We start from the raw sequence: 20,015 nt of genomic DNA on the forward strand, positions 1-20,015 counted from the left end.
AAAAGGACAAGAACATGGGTCCGGTAACACCGATGCGTCGGCGCATGAGTCGAGCTCGTAGAGCAAAACCTGTGTCGATGCGCGTATGCGCTAAGTGACCGATACAGGAACTGTTTCAAACTGACTGACGCACCAAACTGTTTATGTTCCTTCTAAACTGCGCGCGTGTGCATTTGCGCACAGCATCTGGATTCAGCGCGCACAGCAAAGCTATGCTGCACAGAAAATAAAATCCAAGCTTAACTGTAAACAAAATAATAATAAACAAGTTTTTTAAACCATTTTGCAACTCTGGTGTGATGGTGTACCATGGCCCGGCTCAGCGAGCGCCAGGTGCTTATCGGAGAGCACCGCTGATTGATGGGTTGGGCAGATGCCTTTATGGTTGGGCAGGTTGCGCTGTGCGTCTTTGTTCTGAGCATTGTTTCAGAAAGAAGGGCTGATCTACGCCGAATAGAAAGCTGCAACTCTGAGCAGCTCTTCCTCCCTTTGTCATTCTCAGCATGTCCGTTTTCAAAACAGATGATATTAGTCAGGTAACTAAACCCAGCACCCGACCGACCTTTGAACGTGAGCATGAAAAAAAATCCCAATCACTGGAACGCAAATAACGTGATTCACCATGGCAATGCCAGGAAATAAGTTTGGAATTGCGCATGTCCTGCGAGTAGAACTAGAAATATTTAAAGAAGGCATATGGACAATATTAAACCATAAGAAACAATGCCGTTGCTGCTGAAAACCGCAAGAGAAAATTGTTGAAAAAGTCAATGCATATGAAAGTTATGTGATGGAGAATTAAAGCTGCTCTCACCACACTTCACTGTTCAACTCAAAAGGGGGAGTATGTGTGTGTGTGTGTGTGGGGGGGGGGGTGCATTGAATGGACATGGCACCAAAAAATTTGTAAAAAAAAAAAAAAAAAAAGCCAGAAACGAAAAAGTAACGCAATAGTTACTTTTACTGGTAACTAGTTACTTTTATAGTGGAGTAACTCAGTAACTCAGTTACTGTTTGGGAGAAGTAACTAGTAACTATAACTAATTACTTTTTCAAAATAACATACCCAACACTGGTCGTCCGCAAACTTCACGATGTGATTGGTGGTGAACCTGGGGACGCAGTCGTGTGTCATCAGAGTTAACAGCAGGGGGCTCAGGACGCAGCCCTGAGGGGAGCCCGTGCTGAGGGTGTTGACATCAGAGGTGTTCTGACCGACCCAGACTGACTGAGGTCTGTTGGTGAGGAAGTCTAGCAGCCAGTTGCAAAGGGGTGTGCTTAAGCCCAGATGTTCTAGTTTTCCCACCAGGTGCTGTGGGATTATGGTGTTGAATGCTGAACTGAAGTCCAGAAACAGCATCCGCACGTTCGTGTTCTTCTCCTCCAGGTGTGCCAGGCTCAGATGAAGAGCAGAGGAGATGGTCGTCCTCAGTGGAGCGGTTCCTTCGGTAGGCAAACTGGAACGGGTCGAGTGTCAGGGGAAGGCTGGAGACGATGTGTTCCTTTACCAGCCTTTCAAAGCACTTCATCATGACGGGAGTCAGTGCAACAGGCCGGTAGTCGTTAAAGCAGGTTACTTGAGCTTTCTTCGGCACCGGAATGATGGAGGCATACTTGAAGCATGCTGGCACTGTGGCTTGGTCCAGGTACTCCTAGTGGCGCCTCCAGAAATATTTCATAGGGGTGGCCAGATGGAGCCACTTAAACTCTTGGCGTGGCACTGAAACTAAAAGCTGTAATTTCGGGATTTTATTCTACTGTTGTAGTAAAGCTGCATGTAGAAAACAGGCAGAATCAGAAAGACTTAAGTAAACGCCTACTAATATCTTATGGTTTTTAATGGTTTTCTGAAATTTTAATGTTCCTAATGATCTAATGTGCATAGCCCAATAATAGCACAGTTAAAGTTTTAAGTTGAACAACAATACATTTTTATTGTGTAATTACATTAGGAATAAGGAGTACATTTATTAATTTATTGGAAAACAAAACAGTTACTAAGGGAAGTAGATACTGGCAGATACAAATAGGTGCGATAGAAGCCAAGGAAGAGTCTGTCTTGCTGGCTGTGCATGATAGGATGAAATGCTAAACTGACGCTACTACAATAGACACTGGCCATTTGGGTGGCCAGGACATGGCACAGGGGGGGCCAATTTGACTCTTCTCAAAGTCTTCCACACGTCGGCTGTGTCAAGGCGGAGGTCCTCCTCTTCCTGATGGGGGACAGCTTTCACTGCTGGAGTGCTGTTTAGTGCCTCAAACCTTCCAAAGAAGTTATTTAGTCCATTGAGGAAGTCAGCATCGACTTCACCCACCGGGGGGGAGGGCGTGTTGTATTCGGTGATCGCCCGTATGCCTTTCCACATGCTCCTGGTGTCTCTGGCGTCATGGAAAAGCTCCTGGATTTTCTTAGTGTGGTTCCGCTTCGCTAACTTGATGGCACAGTTCAAGTTGGCTCTTGCTGTCCTCAGTGCCTCCTTGTCACCAGACTTGAAGGCTGAGTTCCGTGCTTTAAGCGCCCGACGGACCTCCACAGTGACCCAGGGTCGTTGGTTCGCTCAGGTGATGATGGTATTTGTGGTGCTGACGTCCTCAATGCATTTGTTGATGTACGCTAACACAGTCATGGCGTGCTCATCAACGTTGATCTTGTCCTCATAGGTTGCTGCAACTTTAAACATGTCCCAGTGAGAGCACTCAAAACAGTCCTGGAGCACCTTCATTGCTCCTTCAGTCCACACCCTCACTTGCCTCACTGTAGGTTTAGCTCTGATCAGCAGGGGCTTGTATGCAGGAATTAGCATAACAGAGAGATGATCTGAAGTGCCCAGGTGGGGGCGGGGGGCGTCCAAACATCATCTTCTCCTTCCTCCTCTTCATCCATATTGCTTTCTAATTCTAGACATTTCCCTGAACATTCTATTTCTGTTTCATCTCCGACTTCATTTTCAGTTTGGGAACTAATGACACTGTAATTTTTTTTCCATTTTGCAGAAGCTTCAGAACCATCTTCTTTCAATATTTGACTGCTTCCCATAACCTCTATTTCATCTGTGTTTGTTTTTCTTTAGTAAACTCTGACTTTGCTCTTCCACAGTGTTATCAACCCAACTTCCCTGTGAGTCTAACAGTGCTTGACTTTGAGTCTGTGCAATTTGTTCTTCATTCTCTTCTTGATTCACTTGTGTTTACTGAGTGGGATTCTCAGACGTTATCCCTTCTGATTCATCTGTCTCTGCGCTTCCTTCATCTTTGGCCTTAGTTTGTTTCGGTGTCTTTTCACCGCCCTTGTCTCACTCCAAATTATTTATAGGAGATTTTTTTCTTGGACATGCTCAAACCAAAATGGCTGACTTCTCCACAACCAAAATGTAACGTACACGTTTGTTTCATAATAATATGCGTACATGTACAATGTATGCAAACCCTCTGGCATGAGTCTTCCCTGGGACAGCTGGAGGAGAGCATGGCTGGGACCAGACCAGCCACAATGTGGGCCTCACGAGGCTCGAATGCCCACAAGCCACACAGAACAGGCCTCCTGTGAAACTTATCTCCCCCTGCTCCAATGGAGTGACAAAAGGGGGAGGGGGGTTATCGTCAGCAGACAAATGAGTTCGGAGATTCACCGACCAGAATCAGAAGAATTTTGTCAGCTGTTGCAGGAAAGTGGATGCGAGACGGCAGATCGGTTGACTTCCCTCACCAGACAAGCTAAGAGCAAAATCTCCTGAAATTGCCTGCTGCATGCCAGGGATTTGACTGCAACCGGGTCACAGACCACTACAGAGCCACGTTTCGGCAAGCTCATGGCCAAATGTCTACTGCTGCTAGGCCGCAGAGCCGCAGGCTAGCCCACTAGCACCGACAGGTCTGGCAGGATTGAGGCAGGGAGAGTTGAAGGGTTTGTCTGGAAAGCTGGTGTCCCCCGCCTCCTGCAGGACGTGTTCAAAGCTCTCTCGGAGGTGGGAGTCAAAGTTCCGTCTCACGGGGGACCAGTAAACCCTCACATTACATTTGGGTAATGTAAAGGTCTGACCGGCTTCTTACCCTACCATCAGAGCTAAATCACCATGAGGTAGGGGTCGGTGGAGAGCTATGCCCCTCTCTTCACCCGAGTGTCCAAGACATGCGGCCGCAGGTCAGATGAAACAACAATAAAGTCGACCATTGAACTATGGCCTAGGATGTCCTGGTGCCAAGAGCACATATGGACACCCTTATGCTTGAACATGGTGTTCATTATGGACAATCCATGATGTCCAACAACAGAACACCACTCGAGTTCAGATCAGGTGGGCCATTCCTCCCAACCACCCCCTCCAGGTCTCACTGTCATTGCCCACATGAGCGTTGAAGTCCCCCAGAAGAACGAGGGAGTCCCCAGGACTGGCACTCTCCAGTACCCCCTCCAAGGACTCCAAAAAGGGTGGGTAATCTGAACTACTGTTTGGCGCATAAGCACAATCAATCAGAACCTGCCCTCCCCCCCCCCCACACACACACACACACGTATGGGGAGGGAGGCTTCCCTCTCGTTCACCGGGGTAAACCCCAACGTACAGGCACCAAGATGAGGGGCAACAAGTATGCCCACTCCAGCTCTGCGCCTCTCACCAGGGGCAACTCCAGAGTGGAAGAATGTCCAGCCCCTCTCAAGGAGACTGGTTCCAGAGCCAGAGCCATGCGTCGAGGTAAGTCCGACTATCTGTAGTCGGAACCTTTCCACCTTGCGCACTAGCTCAGGCTCCTTCCATACCAGGGAGGTGACATTCCACGTCCCAAGAGCCAGCTTCTGCAGCCAAGGATCGGAACGCCAAGGTCCCCGCCCTCGACTGCCACCCATTGTACAATGCACCGACCCCTTTGGCCCCTCCGACAGGTGGTGAGCCCATTGGAAGGGGGACCCATTCCTTCTCTTCGGGCTGTGCCCGGCCAGGCTCCATGGGCAAAAGCCCGGCCACCAGGCACTTGCTAACGTGCCCCACCTCCAAGCCTGGCTCTAGAGTGGGGCCCTGGTGACCCACGTCCGGGTGAGGGAACACGATGTCCATTAATTGTACTCATCATAAGGGTTTTTTGGCACGAACATTAAAACCATATCCACATTGTAGTCAAATTTAACAGATTTCCAAATTTAACACTAGAAGACCCAGGGAATTTCATTTCTCTTGCCAGCCCCCCTCCCCTCTTCAAGTTTGTGTATTCACTCTACCTTGCTAACTGTTACTCTTGTAATGCAAATAACCTGTGATAAGACCAGCCCTTCTACAAGACACTGGAGAAAGGCTGAAACAAACTGGGATCAGAACAGGCGCACTTTTCATTACCTGGCCCTGCAACATCAGACCTTTTTTGCAGGAATATATTGATAAGTCATATCTAAATCTTTTATTTAGGCAAACCTATTGAACAACCAGATATCATACGGGTCCTAGTTCCTGAGCTGAGAAAAGGTCATAACCATGCTTTTCCAACAAGGCAAGGCAGAGCCTATTTCTATTGTCCATTCACCTACATATTCATGTATATTGCAAAGCTCACTATTTGAAAGAGAGAATAATTGTATTTTGTCTTGTCTCGCTTTTTTATGTCATTCAAATTTTATCTTAGAGAATGACAAGCAGCATGCCTTTAGTATTGGAGTAACATTTATGTCACACAAGGAACAGCCGTAGAGCCCCCACCCCCGCTTTCAGGTAAAACACTCCTCAACAGAGAGGCTTGAACTAAAACCAAAACTGAAGGGGGTGGAATGGTTCTGAGAGTTGTGAAGTACTGTTGGGGGGACTGGAGCCAAATACCACCCCAAACAGCTCAGTTTTGAAAAACAACAGACAGAAGGTATAACTTCAGAAAGTTTTATTTTTTATTTCAGATAAAGAAAAGCAGTCTACATATGGATAAAGCACTAAATATAAAGTGGAAAATGTAAAATACAATTGTCCCATCTAGCAGTTTCCATATTCCCATGGTGAGCCTTTCCTACATTTGCCACAGATAAATTTGCTGCAGTGGACACAACGTTCAGTACTTCTGTTGTTATTGCAGAGTATGCACACCTGGCATTGAGTCTTTTTCTGCTGGGAAACTCTCATCTCACAACGTAGCTGTTTTTGCTCTTCCTCTTGTGTCTTTTCCTGCAGGAGCCTGTTTTTGAGTTCCTCTGAAAGCTCCAGCATGAACAGTCGACGACTTTCTTTGGATCCTGTACATGCTGTGTACAAAACATGTGCATTTGTGGCGGCCATGTCAAGCAGGGTATAAAACACAGCCATGGGCCACCTCCGTGTTCCTGCACTCACAGAGTAGTTGCGCAGTTTCTGGTCCATAATATCAACACCACATTTGAGCTGGTTGTAATCAACCACAGTGTTTGTTTTTTGTTTTTGAATGTCCACAATTTCCACTTTGTGATGCATGGCACTCAGAAGACAGACAGATTTCTTTTTTTTTGTCGCATACACTGTCAGCAAGGCACTTCCAGATTTGAACACCTGTGTGGAGTGCAACTGGCGCCCCGAGGTTTCCTTTGCAGTTGCTGGTAGCTCCCGACGAATTTTGTTGATGGTGCCAAGCAGAGTTGTGTTTTGCTGAAGGAGCCTGTTAGCCAAAGACAGAGAGGTGAAGAAATTGTCCATAGCTACATTCCTTCTTTTGTCCAAAAATGGTTCCATCAATTTTAGAACAACGTTCTCTGACAACCTCTCTCCTTTTGGACAAGTGGGATCTTTTCCCAAGTAAGGGATGGCATTACACATGTATTTTGTGTCCAGATCTGCTGCAATCCAAAACTTGATTCCAAACTTGTCAGGCTTGGATGCAATGTACTGCAAAAAGGGGCACCAAACCTTGGACGGAAACAGCTGCTCATCCACAGTAACATGCTGTCCTGGACTGTAGGACGACACACAGTTCTGGAGAAACCGCATCCAGATGTCAGAAATTGCTGCAAATTTGTCATTGTGTATGCGTTCCTTGCGGGTGTCCTTGTTGTCAAAACGAAGGTACCGTCTTATTTAAAAAAAAACGGTTACGAGGCATTATGGGTTTGATATCTGCGTTTCTGAATTTATTGGCCCTCATGTGTCGCATGGGACAAATGTAACCCATGGCAGCCCTTCGAAAAAGGATTGCGAGGAAAGCCATCAGCTCGTAGATACTCATCTGCCAGCTGGGGTTTGGTCTGCGGGCCTCGTGGACTGTGCAGTCTCTGATGGTCAGCAACATGTTCACATCCAACAAACACAGGAAGCTGCGAAGGCGACTTGTGATTTTGCATTTCGCAGAATCTGTTGGCCCTCCAGATCCATTGAAGGCAGTCTGTGGGGTTTCAGGAACAGAAAAGTCTCCAACTTTCCAGTGGGACCAAACAGTGCCATCTTTCGCCCTCTCTGTGGATCCAGGCATTGTGCCAACATCAACAGTTTTTTGTTTTTTGCAAGGAGGGGGGTTGCCGCGCACTGTCTTCCTCTTCATCTGATGTAGCCTCAGTGTTTGAACTGTCCCGCTCAATCATATAATTGACCACTCTGCCCCTGGTGCATCTTTGGAGGGGAGGATTTGCTGGTGCAAAAGCAGTCGTATTCTCATCAGAATCATCCTCTTCACTTGAAGAATAGGTTGCGCTGTTTTCATTCTGAAATGCTAAGTCTCCAACAGATCCACCATCAGATTTGTAGTCTGACATGCTCTGAAGCATGGCTAAAGCTTTCTGAGCGTTCATCCTTCTTGGTTGCCTTGGTTGTGCCATGGTGAATAGCGTACCGCGAGCGAGCTATTTTTAGAAACCTAACGTCATGATGACGGCACATCACGTGGTACGCAGTAGGGCAAATTTGCATAGTCCGCCGCTGTTTCGCTGTAAAAGAGACGTGCGTAACCCTTGGTTTTACTTGGTAAACGACTGCTTTTTCCAAATCTAAGACCATGGTTTTTAAACATTGTTGCTATGGAACGTGCAACAGCGACTCGAGGTACGCTGATCGGCCGCATATGAAGGATGTTTTCTTCAAGACTGCCAAGGAGAAATGTGTGCGCTGGGTACACCGGTGCGGTCGGCCTACACAACAGTTCAACCCGGAAAAAGTTACCAAATTCACCTACATATGTAGCAAGCATTTTGTTGGAGGAAAGGGCACAACCGAAGAACATCCTGACCCAATTCCAGCGACATCAAGTAGTGAACAGGTAAGAGTTTTTTCTTAATTTTTTTTCTTAAAAGAAAAAATTCTGTAAATTACTCAACTCCTTGAAAAAGCTCCTTTACAACACAAAGGGAGGCAGCTCAAACAAGGAAACCTCAGCACACCAGCTGAAGTCACCAAACCACATTCTTACATGTCACTACTATTTTGGGATTCAGTTAACTAGAACAGTTGAAGGCAATCCTAAACAAATGTGTTTTTAATCTTGATTTAAAGGAATTCAGGCTTCCCGCACCTTTACAATTTTCTGGAAGTTTGTTCCAGATAAGTGGAGCATAGGAACTAAATGTTGCTTCTCCTTGTTTAGTTCTGGTTCTAGGTATGCAGAGCAGGCTGGAGCCAGATGACCTTAGTGGTCTGGAGGGTTGATACACTGATAACAAGTCTGTGATGTATTTAGGTGCTAAGCCATTTAGGGATTTGTAGACTAACAGAAGTATTTTTAAAGTCTATTCTCTGAGATACAGGGAGCCAGTGTAAGAACTTTAGAACTGGGGTGATGTGCTCTACTTTCTTAGTCTTAGTGAGGACGCGGGCAGCAGCGTTCTGGACCAGCTGCAGCTGTCTGATCCACTTTTTAGGCAGACCTGTAAAAACACCGTTGCAGTAATCTATTCGACTAAAAATAAACGCATGGATTAGTTTTTCCAGATCCTGCTGAGACATCAGTCCTTTAATCCTAGAAATGTTCTTCAGGTGATAGAAAGCCAACCTTGTAACTGTCTGTCAAGTTTTGTTGTGATTTTGATTTTTTCCCTCAGTAATGCTCCACTTGAAGGAGCCCAGTCAGCAAGGAACAACTCAGAACAAGGATTTCCCCTTTTTTATGTTTATTATTGGAATTTGTTTTCTTGATTTGTTTGGTGAAGGGGTCATACAGTCATTCAGGTTGAAAACCTTGAACACAAGAGTACAGGAGATATTGCGTTATTTCAAGTTTAAACAAACACAAATCATTAAAATGTAAAAAGGTTAGTTAATTACAATTAACTGAGTGCAACCAAACTAGCAATGCCTTAGCATCAAATCAGCATAAGTGCCAACATACTTTAAGTTTTAGCATTAATCTCACATAAATATATCTTGTTTAACATTTAACTTAAGAAGTAACTAAGATATGCAAATAGTGGAGTGTCAAACAAAAGCACAAGTCCAATAAAGCCATCAGGTTTACTGATCCAAACAATTGTACTGGTTTGAGTCACTAACTTAAACAATAAGCTGCATTGTCAAGCTTAACATAAACTTCAGACTTCAAACCAGGCAGACTAAGTGACAATGATTAACTGAAAGCCACTAACATTAGAATAAACTAGTGATGTTACGTTATGTGCCGAGGCTTCGAGGCGTGTGTCGAGTAATGGAGGGGGCGTTTCCGTGAAGCGCGTATCGAGGCTTGCTTCATTTAGGGGAGGAGCCGAAAACGATGACGTCCGAAGCCTCGCTGGCCGGCTGTACCACGTGACTGCTTCGGGAAGTGGTTCAGATGTTGGCGCGGCTTCGACAGCTTTTAGAAACCCCACAGGCTCTAATTCAAAATGTGGGTTGTTGTAGGCGAGTTGCGGTCAGTTGAGAGAGTGGATAGAGTTTTGATAGTTTGGATAGCAGAGTTTGGATAGTGGTTATTTAGTTTGAGACAGTTAGTTTGGTGTTTGGAGAGTTTAGGAGAGAGATAGATAGATAGGAGATCAGTGCTCTCAACTATCACGCATTGACCGTCACTGACTTCACACGGTCACACGCAAACATGGCATTTTTCACGCATAAAAATCCCAACGCCCATCTGGGCAGCGGACGATAAAAACTCCGCCTTCTGCTGAGATGTTTCAGCTTCTTTCACAGCTTGTGGCCATCAGTAATTCCTGCTGCAGTTCATGTTAACAGAGCAGCAGGAAGAGCGATCAGAGTTATGAATAATTTTAGTCTTAACCAGCGGTTGAAAGTGTGCCGGTATGGTCCTGTACTACGTACGCAGGAGGGGAGGGGGCGGGGGAAGAGAGCTGCTGCCAGATATTGCCTTCATTCAGAACCAGTGATGGCTGCACTCTGGATCATAAAACAGTTCTGCTCACCAGATGCAGTTTAAAACGCTACGTCTGGTTATAAGTTGTTTTTATTAATTCTGCATTTTTTAACTACATGCAGCGTATTTCTGTGCCTCAGCGCTTCGATGCGCTTCTGCCGTGCGCTTTTTTCAGGTGCGCAAAATTACGTTACTTGTAATTTGGGTGCGCGCTTTCATTTTAAAGAACTTGTAACATCAGGAGGCTGATCTCAGACCGGTCAGCTCCTATGATCACTGTATAGGAGCCCTTTACAGTTTTTATTTATGCATTTCCCCCCTGTTTATCCCTCGCACGCAGCGCACCATCGGGTAAAATCCTCCCACCTCACCGCCCAGAGCGCACTGAGGAGAGCAATAGAGATTTGTCTGGTCGACTGAGATGAGAAACCTGTTGCTGTGAAAGGTGATATAGGTTATAAACTGTTACTGTCTAGAATTGCATTGAGCTGAAAAGAGAGGAGACATCAGCAGCTGGATCGTGCGTAAAGACGCAGCGGGAACCTCTGTGTGCTTCAGTGTTGCTGCTGAGGGGAAACTGTGGGACCGTATAGTACTGGGCTAATCATTGGTCACAGTACCCCAATCTGTACATACTTGCACTTATTTATTTATGCACCCCGGCATCATCTGTGCCATGTGAGCGTGTATTTTCAAAGGTTGGAGAAGTAGTATCAAAAAAGAGAAATCATTTGAAACCAAAAACTGTGGAGAAATTGTTGTTTCTTAATAAAAATGCATGAAATCATCCAAGTTACACAAGCATTAGCCTATTCACTACCCCCTGCCTAGTTCCACAAGCACTTTCATTGTCCTCTGCCTGATTAAGCCCATGCCATTTTTCTAGAGTCACAGAAAAACATTATTACACAACATGCCATATCATGTCACTACTATTTTGGGAATAATTACACACAGAGAATACATTCAAACAATATTTTATTGTACACATGTGTTTACAAAATTTATGTAGACAAATGATTTCGTCCTACACCTTCTGTGAAGTCATTCCCAAGAGCCATAATAGACAAAAATGATATGCATCACACGTGTTAAGATACAGCTGGCTGTGATTATACAACTTGCCAGTAGGTGGTGCTGTGTGCACATGAACCGTCAAGAAATGAACCTTTTCTCGAACCAGTTGGCTGAGTGGTTCAATGCCTCATGAGGCTTCATCTCGCCATCACTAGAATAAACTAAGTCAGATGCCAACTGAGACAAACATTTTACATGTGCACATGTGGAGCACATAATTAAGCACAAGTTTATCCTTTTCACCTTCCACAACAACAGGTGAATAATTCAAGAAAGTCAAATCTCCTACCAGTTGCGTTTGACGGTGAACTGAGGGATTTTAGTTTTCTTGGTTTGCTTGTTTCTTTAAGCTTTTGCTCTCAACAAACTTTCCTCCTTTGACCTCCACAGCATGTATTGAACTGATGTTCAAGATGGCCGTTTAACAGGAAGTTCCTCCTCTTGACAGGAAGTCGGTTGGGGTGCTTTTCTGGTTATGTTGCAAAAAATGCAAATGATTGATTGCCCCCTGCAGGTCCACCTGAAAATTTGTTTTGTTTTTGGAAGTGAATGAAGAAGGTTTTTGGTGTTTCCGTCGTGCTTTCTGTCAGTTGGCGTGACACTGTCTTTAGATGCTTTTGGAGGTTCAGGTCTGAGTCCATCACTACTCCCAGATTTCAGGCCTGATTAGTGGTTTTAAGCTGAAGCGACTGAAGCTGTGCGCTAACTTTTGATCTCTCCTCTATTGGTCCAAATGTTATTACCAAAGTCTGCACTTTGGGACTTTGAGTGTTTTAATGAAGATCAAGAAAAATGGCATGACATATTCCAGCTTCTTTTAAGAATGCAAATGATACAGATGTCAAATAACAGCTGAAAATAAATATTTAAAAAATAAATCATACAAAGATTTATTTCATACTCCTTCACTCTCTGCAGGCTTTCCCTGATTGTCAGTGCTGTAGCCTGGTCTCTACCCTGATTCATGGCCTTCTCTATGGGCTAACAAAGTATAGATTAAAAATATTTTATAGTGTAAATGAGAGTTATTCTGAAATATATTTGAAAACCCTGACCTTACAACTGCATTGTTTTACCTCAGATATATTTTACTCAGCAATGTGTAGCCTCTCCTTACCTGTGAAGACTCAGTACCATCATCCACTGCTTCTGGCTTCTGCTCTCTCTGACTCTGCTATTGTGGCAATAAAGATTTCTGTATGGAAAGTGACAGTGAACATAGGACATTAAAGAGGGCTTTGTTTGTTCTCACCATGATTCAAAAGGTGGGGGGTACATGTCTCACTTATACCCCTCGTCCGTTCCTCTGATCATTCTTTCCATTTAGCTTTCACTCTTTTACCCACTGTGAAGCTCAAGCCTTGTTAAAGGAACCCCCGGACCTAGACCTCACCATCATTTCTAAGCTAACCTATGACACGGCTCCAGACCTACTTGTTTAGGATACCCCGAACTTGTATGTAGGCAGACATTTTAAAATATACTACTTTTCCAATAGTTCTGACGATTTGGTAATAAGTTGAACAAAAAGAAGGATTTAACTCACTTAGCATTATTTCTTCTCATGTTGTAAAGAATACAGACAGAAATACGATACATATATTTGCCTTGGAAAAAGTTTCTTCCTCTTGTGTTCACATCCCTCTCATTTTCTAATAATCAGAACACAAGAGTAGGTGGCAGTGTTAACAAGTAAAAACAGTTTACTTGCATTTGAAAGCAGCAAGGAGCACTGATTTTAGTCAAATCTATTGTAACATGATCTATTGGGGTGAGGTGTCTTAGCTCCTTCATTTTGGAAAACCGCATCCAATAAGTTTTGTATAATGAATTAAACAAAGTTATTTTTCATATCTACCTTTATTAAATTACTTAATTTTCCACAAACAAATGGCAGGTCCAGAAGGAACCTATTTGACGTACTTCAAAAAAACATTTTGATGTGTATCGAATGTTAAGGATATGTAAAAAGTCTGTTGTATGAAAAGTAAATATGTTTGGACTTAACTAAGCTGTTTCAGGATTCTAACAACAGATCTGCTAGATGATCCAAGAGTGACTGAAGGAAACGAGGAGGAGTCAGTTAGTCAACTGATCCTTCTTAACACATTTGTTTGATATCAGCAAGAGGTTCTGGTCTCTGCTAATCACTGAAGATGAAGACTCAGGACAGTGCAGACCTCTGCTACCCACACCTCTACAATAACTCCTGCAAAAAGCCTACATCTCTCTGGACTGAAGTTGTCCTGGTTCAGATCATATTGTCAGTCATCTCTCTGATCACCGTGGCTCTCAACTTACTCGTCATCATCTCAGTCTCCCACTTCAGGCAGATATTTCATTTTATCTTTCTTTCTTTTTAAATGTGATTTATCAAGCCTTTGAAACAGATGTTTCTTAATTAATTATTTGTTCCAGATGGAATTAGACTCATAATAAATTTTGGAAATATAGACAAATGGTTATTTTCTATCTGTAAAATGTATTTTTTTGGAGAAAAAGTTTAATTACATTTTTTCCCTCCCATCCAGGCAGCTCCACACACCCACTAACATCCTCCTCCTCTCTCTGGCTGTGTCAGATTTGCTTGTGGGGTTCATATCAATGCCAGGGGAAATCTACCGAAACACGAGCTGCTGGTTTCTTGGTGATAATATTTGTTTTATATTTAATTACTTGTGCTTCATCATCACCGCTGCTTCAGTAGGCAATATGGTGCTCATATCAATTGATCGTTATGTGGCTATTTGTGATCCTCTGCATTACCAAACTAGAGTCACAGGGAGAAGAATCAAAGTCTGTATCTGTCTGTGTTGGCTCTGTTCAATTGTCTACAGCATTTTATTTGTAAAAGATGATCTGATTCAGACAGGACGGAATAATTACTGCTATGGAGAGTGTGTAACTGCTATGGACTTCATTACAGCAACTTTTGATCTTGTTATAACCTTTATGGCTCCAATTACCATCATCATAGTCCTATACATGAGAGTATTTGTGGTAGCTGTGTCACAGGCTCGTGCCATGCGCGCTCAGGTCACAGCTGTAAAACTGCAGCTTTCCACTACAACAGCAAACAAATCTGAGCTGAAAGCAGCCAGGACTCTTGGTGTTCTTGTACTGGTGTTCCTGTTATGTTTCTGTCCATATTATTGCCTCTCTCTTGCAGGAGAAGACTCATTCAGCAGCTCCACAATTTTTGCAGTGTATTATCTGTACGGTTTTAACTCATCTTTAAACCCAGTGGTTTATGCCCTGTTCTACCCTTGGTTCAGAAAAACTGTAAAACTCATTGTCACTCTAAAGATACTAAAGCCAGGCTCATATGAGGCCCAAATATTGTGAAAAAATATTAGAACTTGATTGACTTTATTGAATCTGGGATTCCTCTGACATCCCTGTAGACAGGTTTCATTACTAAAATCCTTGTACTACAAAAACATGATGAACCCAAATAATGATTTGCTGAGCTACAGAATTCCAGGAAGTTTCAACACTCAGGGAAACACATGACCTAAATCAACTGCCTTACTAATGATGAGTATAGTACAAAAAACATCAAATGGATCTTAAACAGAAGTGCTAAAAGAACAAAAAAAAGTTTTCAAAGGCCACATATCCTCCCAAAATGTAAACCTGCCTGTTTGGACTTTTCAAAGAACCTTTTAACATGGGACAATGAAAGACAGGAAAAGAACAACTTATCTTGGGCAGTCCTAATTTCAGTGTTACCTGTGCAGCACATATATCCCAGCGGGGTTGCTTTTTATTCTGAACAGTAGAGGTGGCACCATCATGAAATGTGAGCTTTATCCTTTAATGGCATTAAGGAACTTCAGGTTGTGTCAGGTAGAAATGCCTCCTTTGGTTGAAGGCCTTCAGATATTTTCTGATCTCTGGAACTTTCAGCCAAACAATGCTTTAGTTTATAACTTATCTGATGGAGGGCTTTTTCCAAGAGAATAGTATATTTTGACCAGCTTCTTTGATCAACCTGCATTTCCACTGATCCAAATCCCAATTAAACCTTCAGTGATGAATAGCAAAGGAAATTTCACAAGGGACCCCAGCTCTATGCCACAGATGCCAAGCATGCATCGTCTGCACATATACAAGGTCTGGCAAAAAAAGTCACCACCAAAAAAAGGTCACACATTGATGTTTTGTTGGACCGCCTTTAGCTTTGATTATGGCGAGCATTCGATGTGGCATTGTTTTGATAAGCATCTGCAATGTCATAAGGTTTGTATCCACCCAGTGTTGCATTAATTTTTCACCAAGATTTTGCGTTGATGATGGTAGAGTCTGCCTGCCTTGCAAAGCCTTCTCCAGCACATCCCAAAGATTCTCTTGACTCTGTGGTGGCCAATCCATGTGTGAAAATGTCTGATGTATCCTGAACCACTCTTTCACAATTCGAGTGTGGTGAATCCTGGCATTGTTATCTTGGAATATGCTTGTGCTATCAAGAAAGGAAAAAGTCCATTGATGGAATAACCTAATCATTCATTATATTCAGGTAGTCAGCTGACCTCATTCTTTGAGCACATACTGTTGCTGAACTGCTGTTTGACCAAAGGCAGCAACCCCAGATCATAACAATTCCCCCACAGGCTTGTACAGTAGGAACTGGGCATGATGGCTGCATCACTTCACCTGCCTCTCTTCTTACCCTGATGCGCCCATCCCTCTGGAGCAGGGTAAATCTGGACTCATTGACCATATGACTTTGTTCCATTGCTTCAGTGTCCAATCTTTATGCTAGGTAGCAAGGTGAAGACTTTTTTTCAGTTAGCCTTACTGATTACCAGTTTTCTTAAGGCTACACAGCTGTTTAGTCCAAGTCCCTTGAATTCCCTTCACATTGTGTGTGTGTGTGTGTGTGTGTTTGTTGGTTAAAAACTGGTCCTCACTCTGATGTAAGAACAAAGTGAGGTCATTTTTGGGAAGTGAGGACATTTTCCTGGTCCTCACTTTGTTTCATATAGCAATGAGCTCTACTAGCCATATATATGTTACTCTGTCTTTTTTATAAAGGTCCTCATTTTTAATGTGAAATGAGTCTGAAAGTTCACAGTTCTCTTCTCACTAGGTCCCTCTACTGTATAGTTCTGCAACTGCACTCAGGTTTCCACCAAACTGGTTCTCTACTGCTCCCCTTATAGGTCTTCTTTTGGCACTGCACCCAAATTGGAAAAATCTTACCATATCGAATGCCCTTTTCAGTGATCAGTTTACTATTTGATATATAGGCAGTACAATTTTTATAGTGTAGGCAAAACATAGATTGAATAAGTATCAACTAAATCTGTATTTTTTGGCTTTATGCATAAATAAATAAAAGTTATATGCCTTCAGACTTATTTAATGCCCAGACAGGGAACATGATATTCAAGCTCGACATGATGTTGCAATTTTTTGTAATATAATTAAACAATGTGTAGATGACAGAAGAGTCAGGTAACAGGTAGACATGAAAACAGACTACTAACAGCGGGGATGATGGTCTTAATGGGCTGGTGACAGGCTGAAAGCAGAGCTCAGCTCATTAAGGCGGCTGAACTCTCGGGAGGACCATTGAGCAGGAAAAGACCGTATAATTTTGAAACTTGTACGGTAAGAACAAGGTTGTATTCTGCATTACCAGGAGATGCTAAACTGTGAGATTAATCAAAATCCTCCACTGAAAAGTGCCTCAAAAGGAGAAAAAACCTCAAAGGTCACAAAAGGTCAGCAGTCAGATTAGCCTTATTCAGTATCAAAGCCTCACCCAATCTGGGCCAAAACTTAACTTTTGACCACAAAGGGATCTAGTGCCATTTTCTATGGGTTGGTGACGCTATGGTGCCCAGAGTTATGGTGCAAGGAGCCTCCAACCGGCTCCTGGCAGGTTCAGAGGCCGGACAGCAGATGTCTCTGACATTGATGGAAACCCTATTCAAGCTTCTGTGCATGTTCCTTTTGTTCAATTGCTGCACCCAACTCAGCCGCAGAAAAAGATAGCTTTTAAGCTTTTGATAAAAATGAGTTGTTGCTTCCAGCCTATGCTTAATAGAAGGCCTCATTTGTCATGTTAGGGTTGAGTTCCCCAATACCAGGAGATGCTACACTGTGAGAGCAATCAAAATCCTTCACTGAAAAGTGCCTTAAATAGGGGGAAAACTTCAAAGGTCACAAAAGGTCAGCTGTTAGATTGGCCTCCTTCAGTCACAAAGCCTCACCAAATCTGGGCCAAAACTGAACTTTTGACCAAAAAGGGATCTAATACCACTTTCCATAGGGTGGTGACGCTATAGTGCCCGGGTGGGTCATTTCTGGGCCTCTGACCGGGTCCTAGCAGGTTCAAAGGCCAGACGGCAGAAGTCTCTCTCTCTCTGATATTGATGGAATCCGTATTCAAGGTTCTGTGCATGTGCCTATGGTTCACTTGCTGCCCCCCACTCAGCCCCGGAAAAAGATAGCTTTTAAGCTTTAGATGAAAGAGAGTCGTTGCTTCCAGCCTATGCCTAATAGAAGGCCTCAGTTGTCATCTTAGGGTTGAGTTCTGGCACTTGCCAACTGGTTATGGAGGAAGGGAAGGTATCATTTTAATCGTCTAATCAGGCTTTTCACAACTATAACATGCACAATCAGATCAGAGCTTCCTAGCCATACCAGCCGGGTCAAACACACTCCCATTTCTGGTGTATCTGTGGAATACAGGAACCTTCCTACAGCTACTTAGGGTTAGCAACATGAAAGTCTTTAATGGCTAATGCGGTCATATTCTGCATTACCAGGAGATGCTAAACTGTTAGATTAATCAAAATCCTCCACTGAAAAGTGCCTCAAAAGGAGGAGGAAAAAGGTCACTAAAGGTCAGCATTCAGATTGGCCTCCTTCAGTCACAAAGCCTCACCAAATCTAGGCCTAAACTGAACTTTTGACCAAAAGATAATTTAATGCCACTATCCATAGGTTGGTGACGCTATGGGTGGATCATCTTTGGCCTCCAACCCGGTCCTAGCAGGTTCAGATGCTAGATGGCAAATGTCTCTCTCGGACATTGAGAGAACCCTATTCAACCTTCTGTGCATGCTCCAATTGTTCGCTTGCTGCCCTCCACTCGGCCCCAGAAAAAGATAGCTTTTAAGCTTATGATGAAAGAGTATTTGCTTCCAACCTATGCCTAACAGAAAGCCTGAAAGGCCTCAGTCGTCATGTTAGGGTTGAGTTCTTGCACTTGCCAACAGGTTATGGAGAAAGGGGAGGTCTCGTTTTAATCGTCTAATCAGGCTTTTGACAACTGTAACACACACATCCAGATCGGTCCTCCTAGCCCCAGCAGCAGGGTCCAACACACTCCCATTCCTGGTGTGGCAGTTGAGCACAGCGATGGACCATTGTGCGAGCTGTAGGATATAGTTACAAGATCATGCATGTAACAGTCTCTTGGTCAGCTCTTCCCCTTTCGCAAAATATGTTTCGCAAAATGGCGGATCTTCCCTAATGACTCTATTCAAATTTCCTGCTGGTACCAGTTTATGCCCCATTTTAAATGGCCTTGGGGACCAATGAATGCCAGTTATGGGAGGATATTTAAGGACTCATAGAGGATGGCACATAAGAAATGATGGCCTCCGACGTCCATCACCCACCCCCGCCCCACAGCACAATTGCTTTTTGGGGTCTCTGTGGAGCCCTAAGGTCTAATGTTCTGGTGCCATTTATATCTTGCAGAATGAAGTGACAAAGTCATGCATGGGTTTCTGTTCTTCATATCATTTAGGCCTTTTTAACGGTACCAAACATGTCCAGATCAGACTCTGCAATTGTGAAGCAATAGGTTCAAACACACTCATTCTGAGAGGCCTTAAGTTCCCTTTTGACTACATTTAAATGTATTAAAGGGCCCTTTTATGGTCTAATTGAAATTACCTTGGTGATAAATTATGGCTGCTTGTGGGATATAGAAGTGGCTAATGAGGAAATGGTTGGTGTTGTTTTGATGGTCTGATTAGCCTTGTTTCAACAGTGCCAAGAAAACCTCAAAAGAACATTCCTATAATGACCAGGACCCCCAAACACACTCCATTTTGGACATGTTCCTTAATGGTATTACTTTAGTGAGCATTTAAACAGCAGTCCCTTAGCCCTGGAGCAGTTACAGACCCCAAATTCGCAGGGCATGTTTCTCTTGCAGCCTGGAATGTGCTTGGAAATCTAGGTGGCTCTATATTAAGTACAATTTCCCAGGTGTCTCTTCAGTAGCAAAGTGTGTTTTAGTTCTCCTACAAACCTACCTGTATCATTTAGGGTTGACAAAATTGGTTGAGTTTGTCATAGAGGGCTGATTTTCAAAAATGCTGTTCAGAGCATTAGCCTGAGTGGATTTTGAGAGTTTGGTATCACTGGGCCATTCTGTCTGGGCGTGGCAGGGGCAAGAATGGGCAAAAAATTGACCTTTGACACCTCATGACACAGAGACGCATTGTCCAATGTAGCCCACATTTGTTGTGCAGCTTCCCCCTTAGAGCTTCTACAAAGTAGGCAGAGCCCAATTTTCTATGACCTTCCTACAGCTACTTAGGGTTAGCAACATGAAAGTCTTTAATGGCTAATGCGGTCATATTCTGCATTACCAGGAGACACTAAACTGTGAGATTAATCAAAATCCTCCACTGAGAAGTGCCTCGAAAAGGGGAAAAACCCAAAAAAATCACAAA

General features: G+C 43.6%; 1 protein-coding gene across 1 annotated transcript; it reads left to right on the forward strand.

Moving 5' to 3' along the window:
• Positions 1-13,465: 13,465 nt before the first annotated feature.
• Positions 13,466-14,655, forward strand: LOC105923112 (trace amine-associated receptor 13c-like). The gene is made up of 2 exons (XM_036138902.1): positions 13,466-13,639; positions 13,842-14,655. Exons 1-2 carry the CDS (start codon positions 13,467-13,469, stop codon positions 14,653-14,655), a joined length of 987 nt encoding a protein of 328 aa, XP_035994795.1. The 5' UTR covers position 13,466.
• Positions 14,656-20,015: the final 5,360 nt, after the last annotated feature.

The sequence above is a fragment of the Fundulus heteroclitus genome, chromosome 7 (genome assembly GCF_011125445.2).
Source record: "Fundulus heteroclitus isolate FHET01 chromosome 7, MU-UCD_Fhet_4.1, whole genome shotgun sequence".
NCBI lineage: Eukaryota > Metazoa > Chordata > Actinopteri > Cyprinodontiformes > Fundulidae > Fundulus > Fundulus heteroclitus.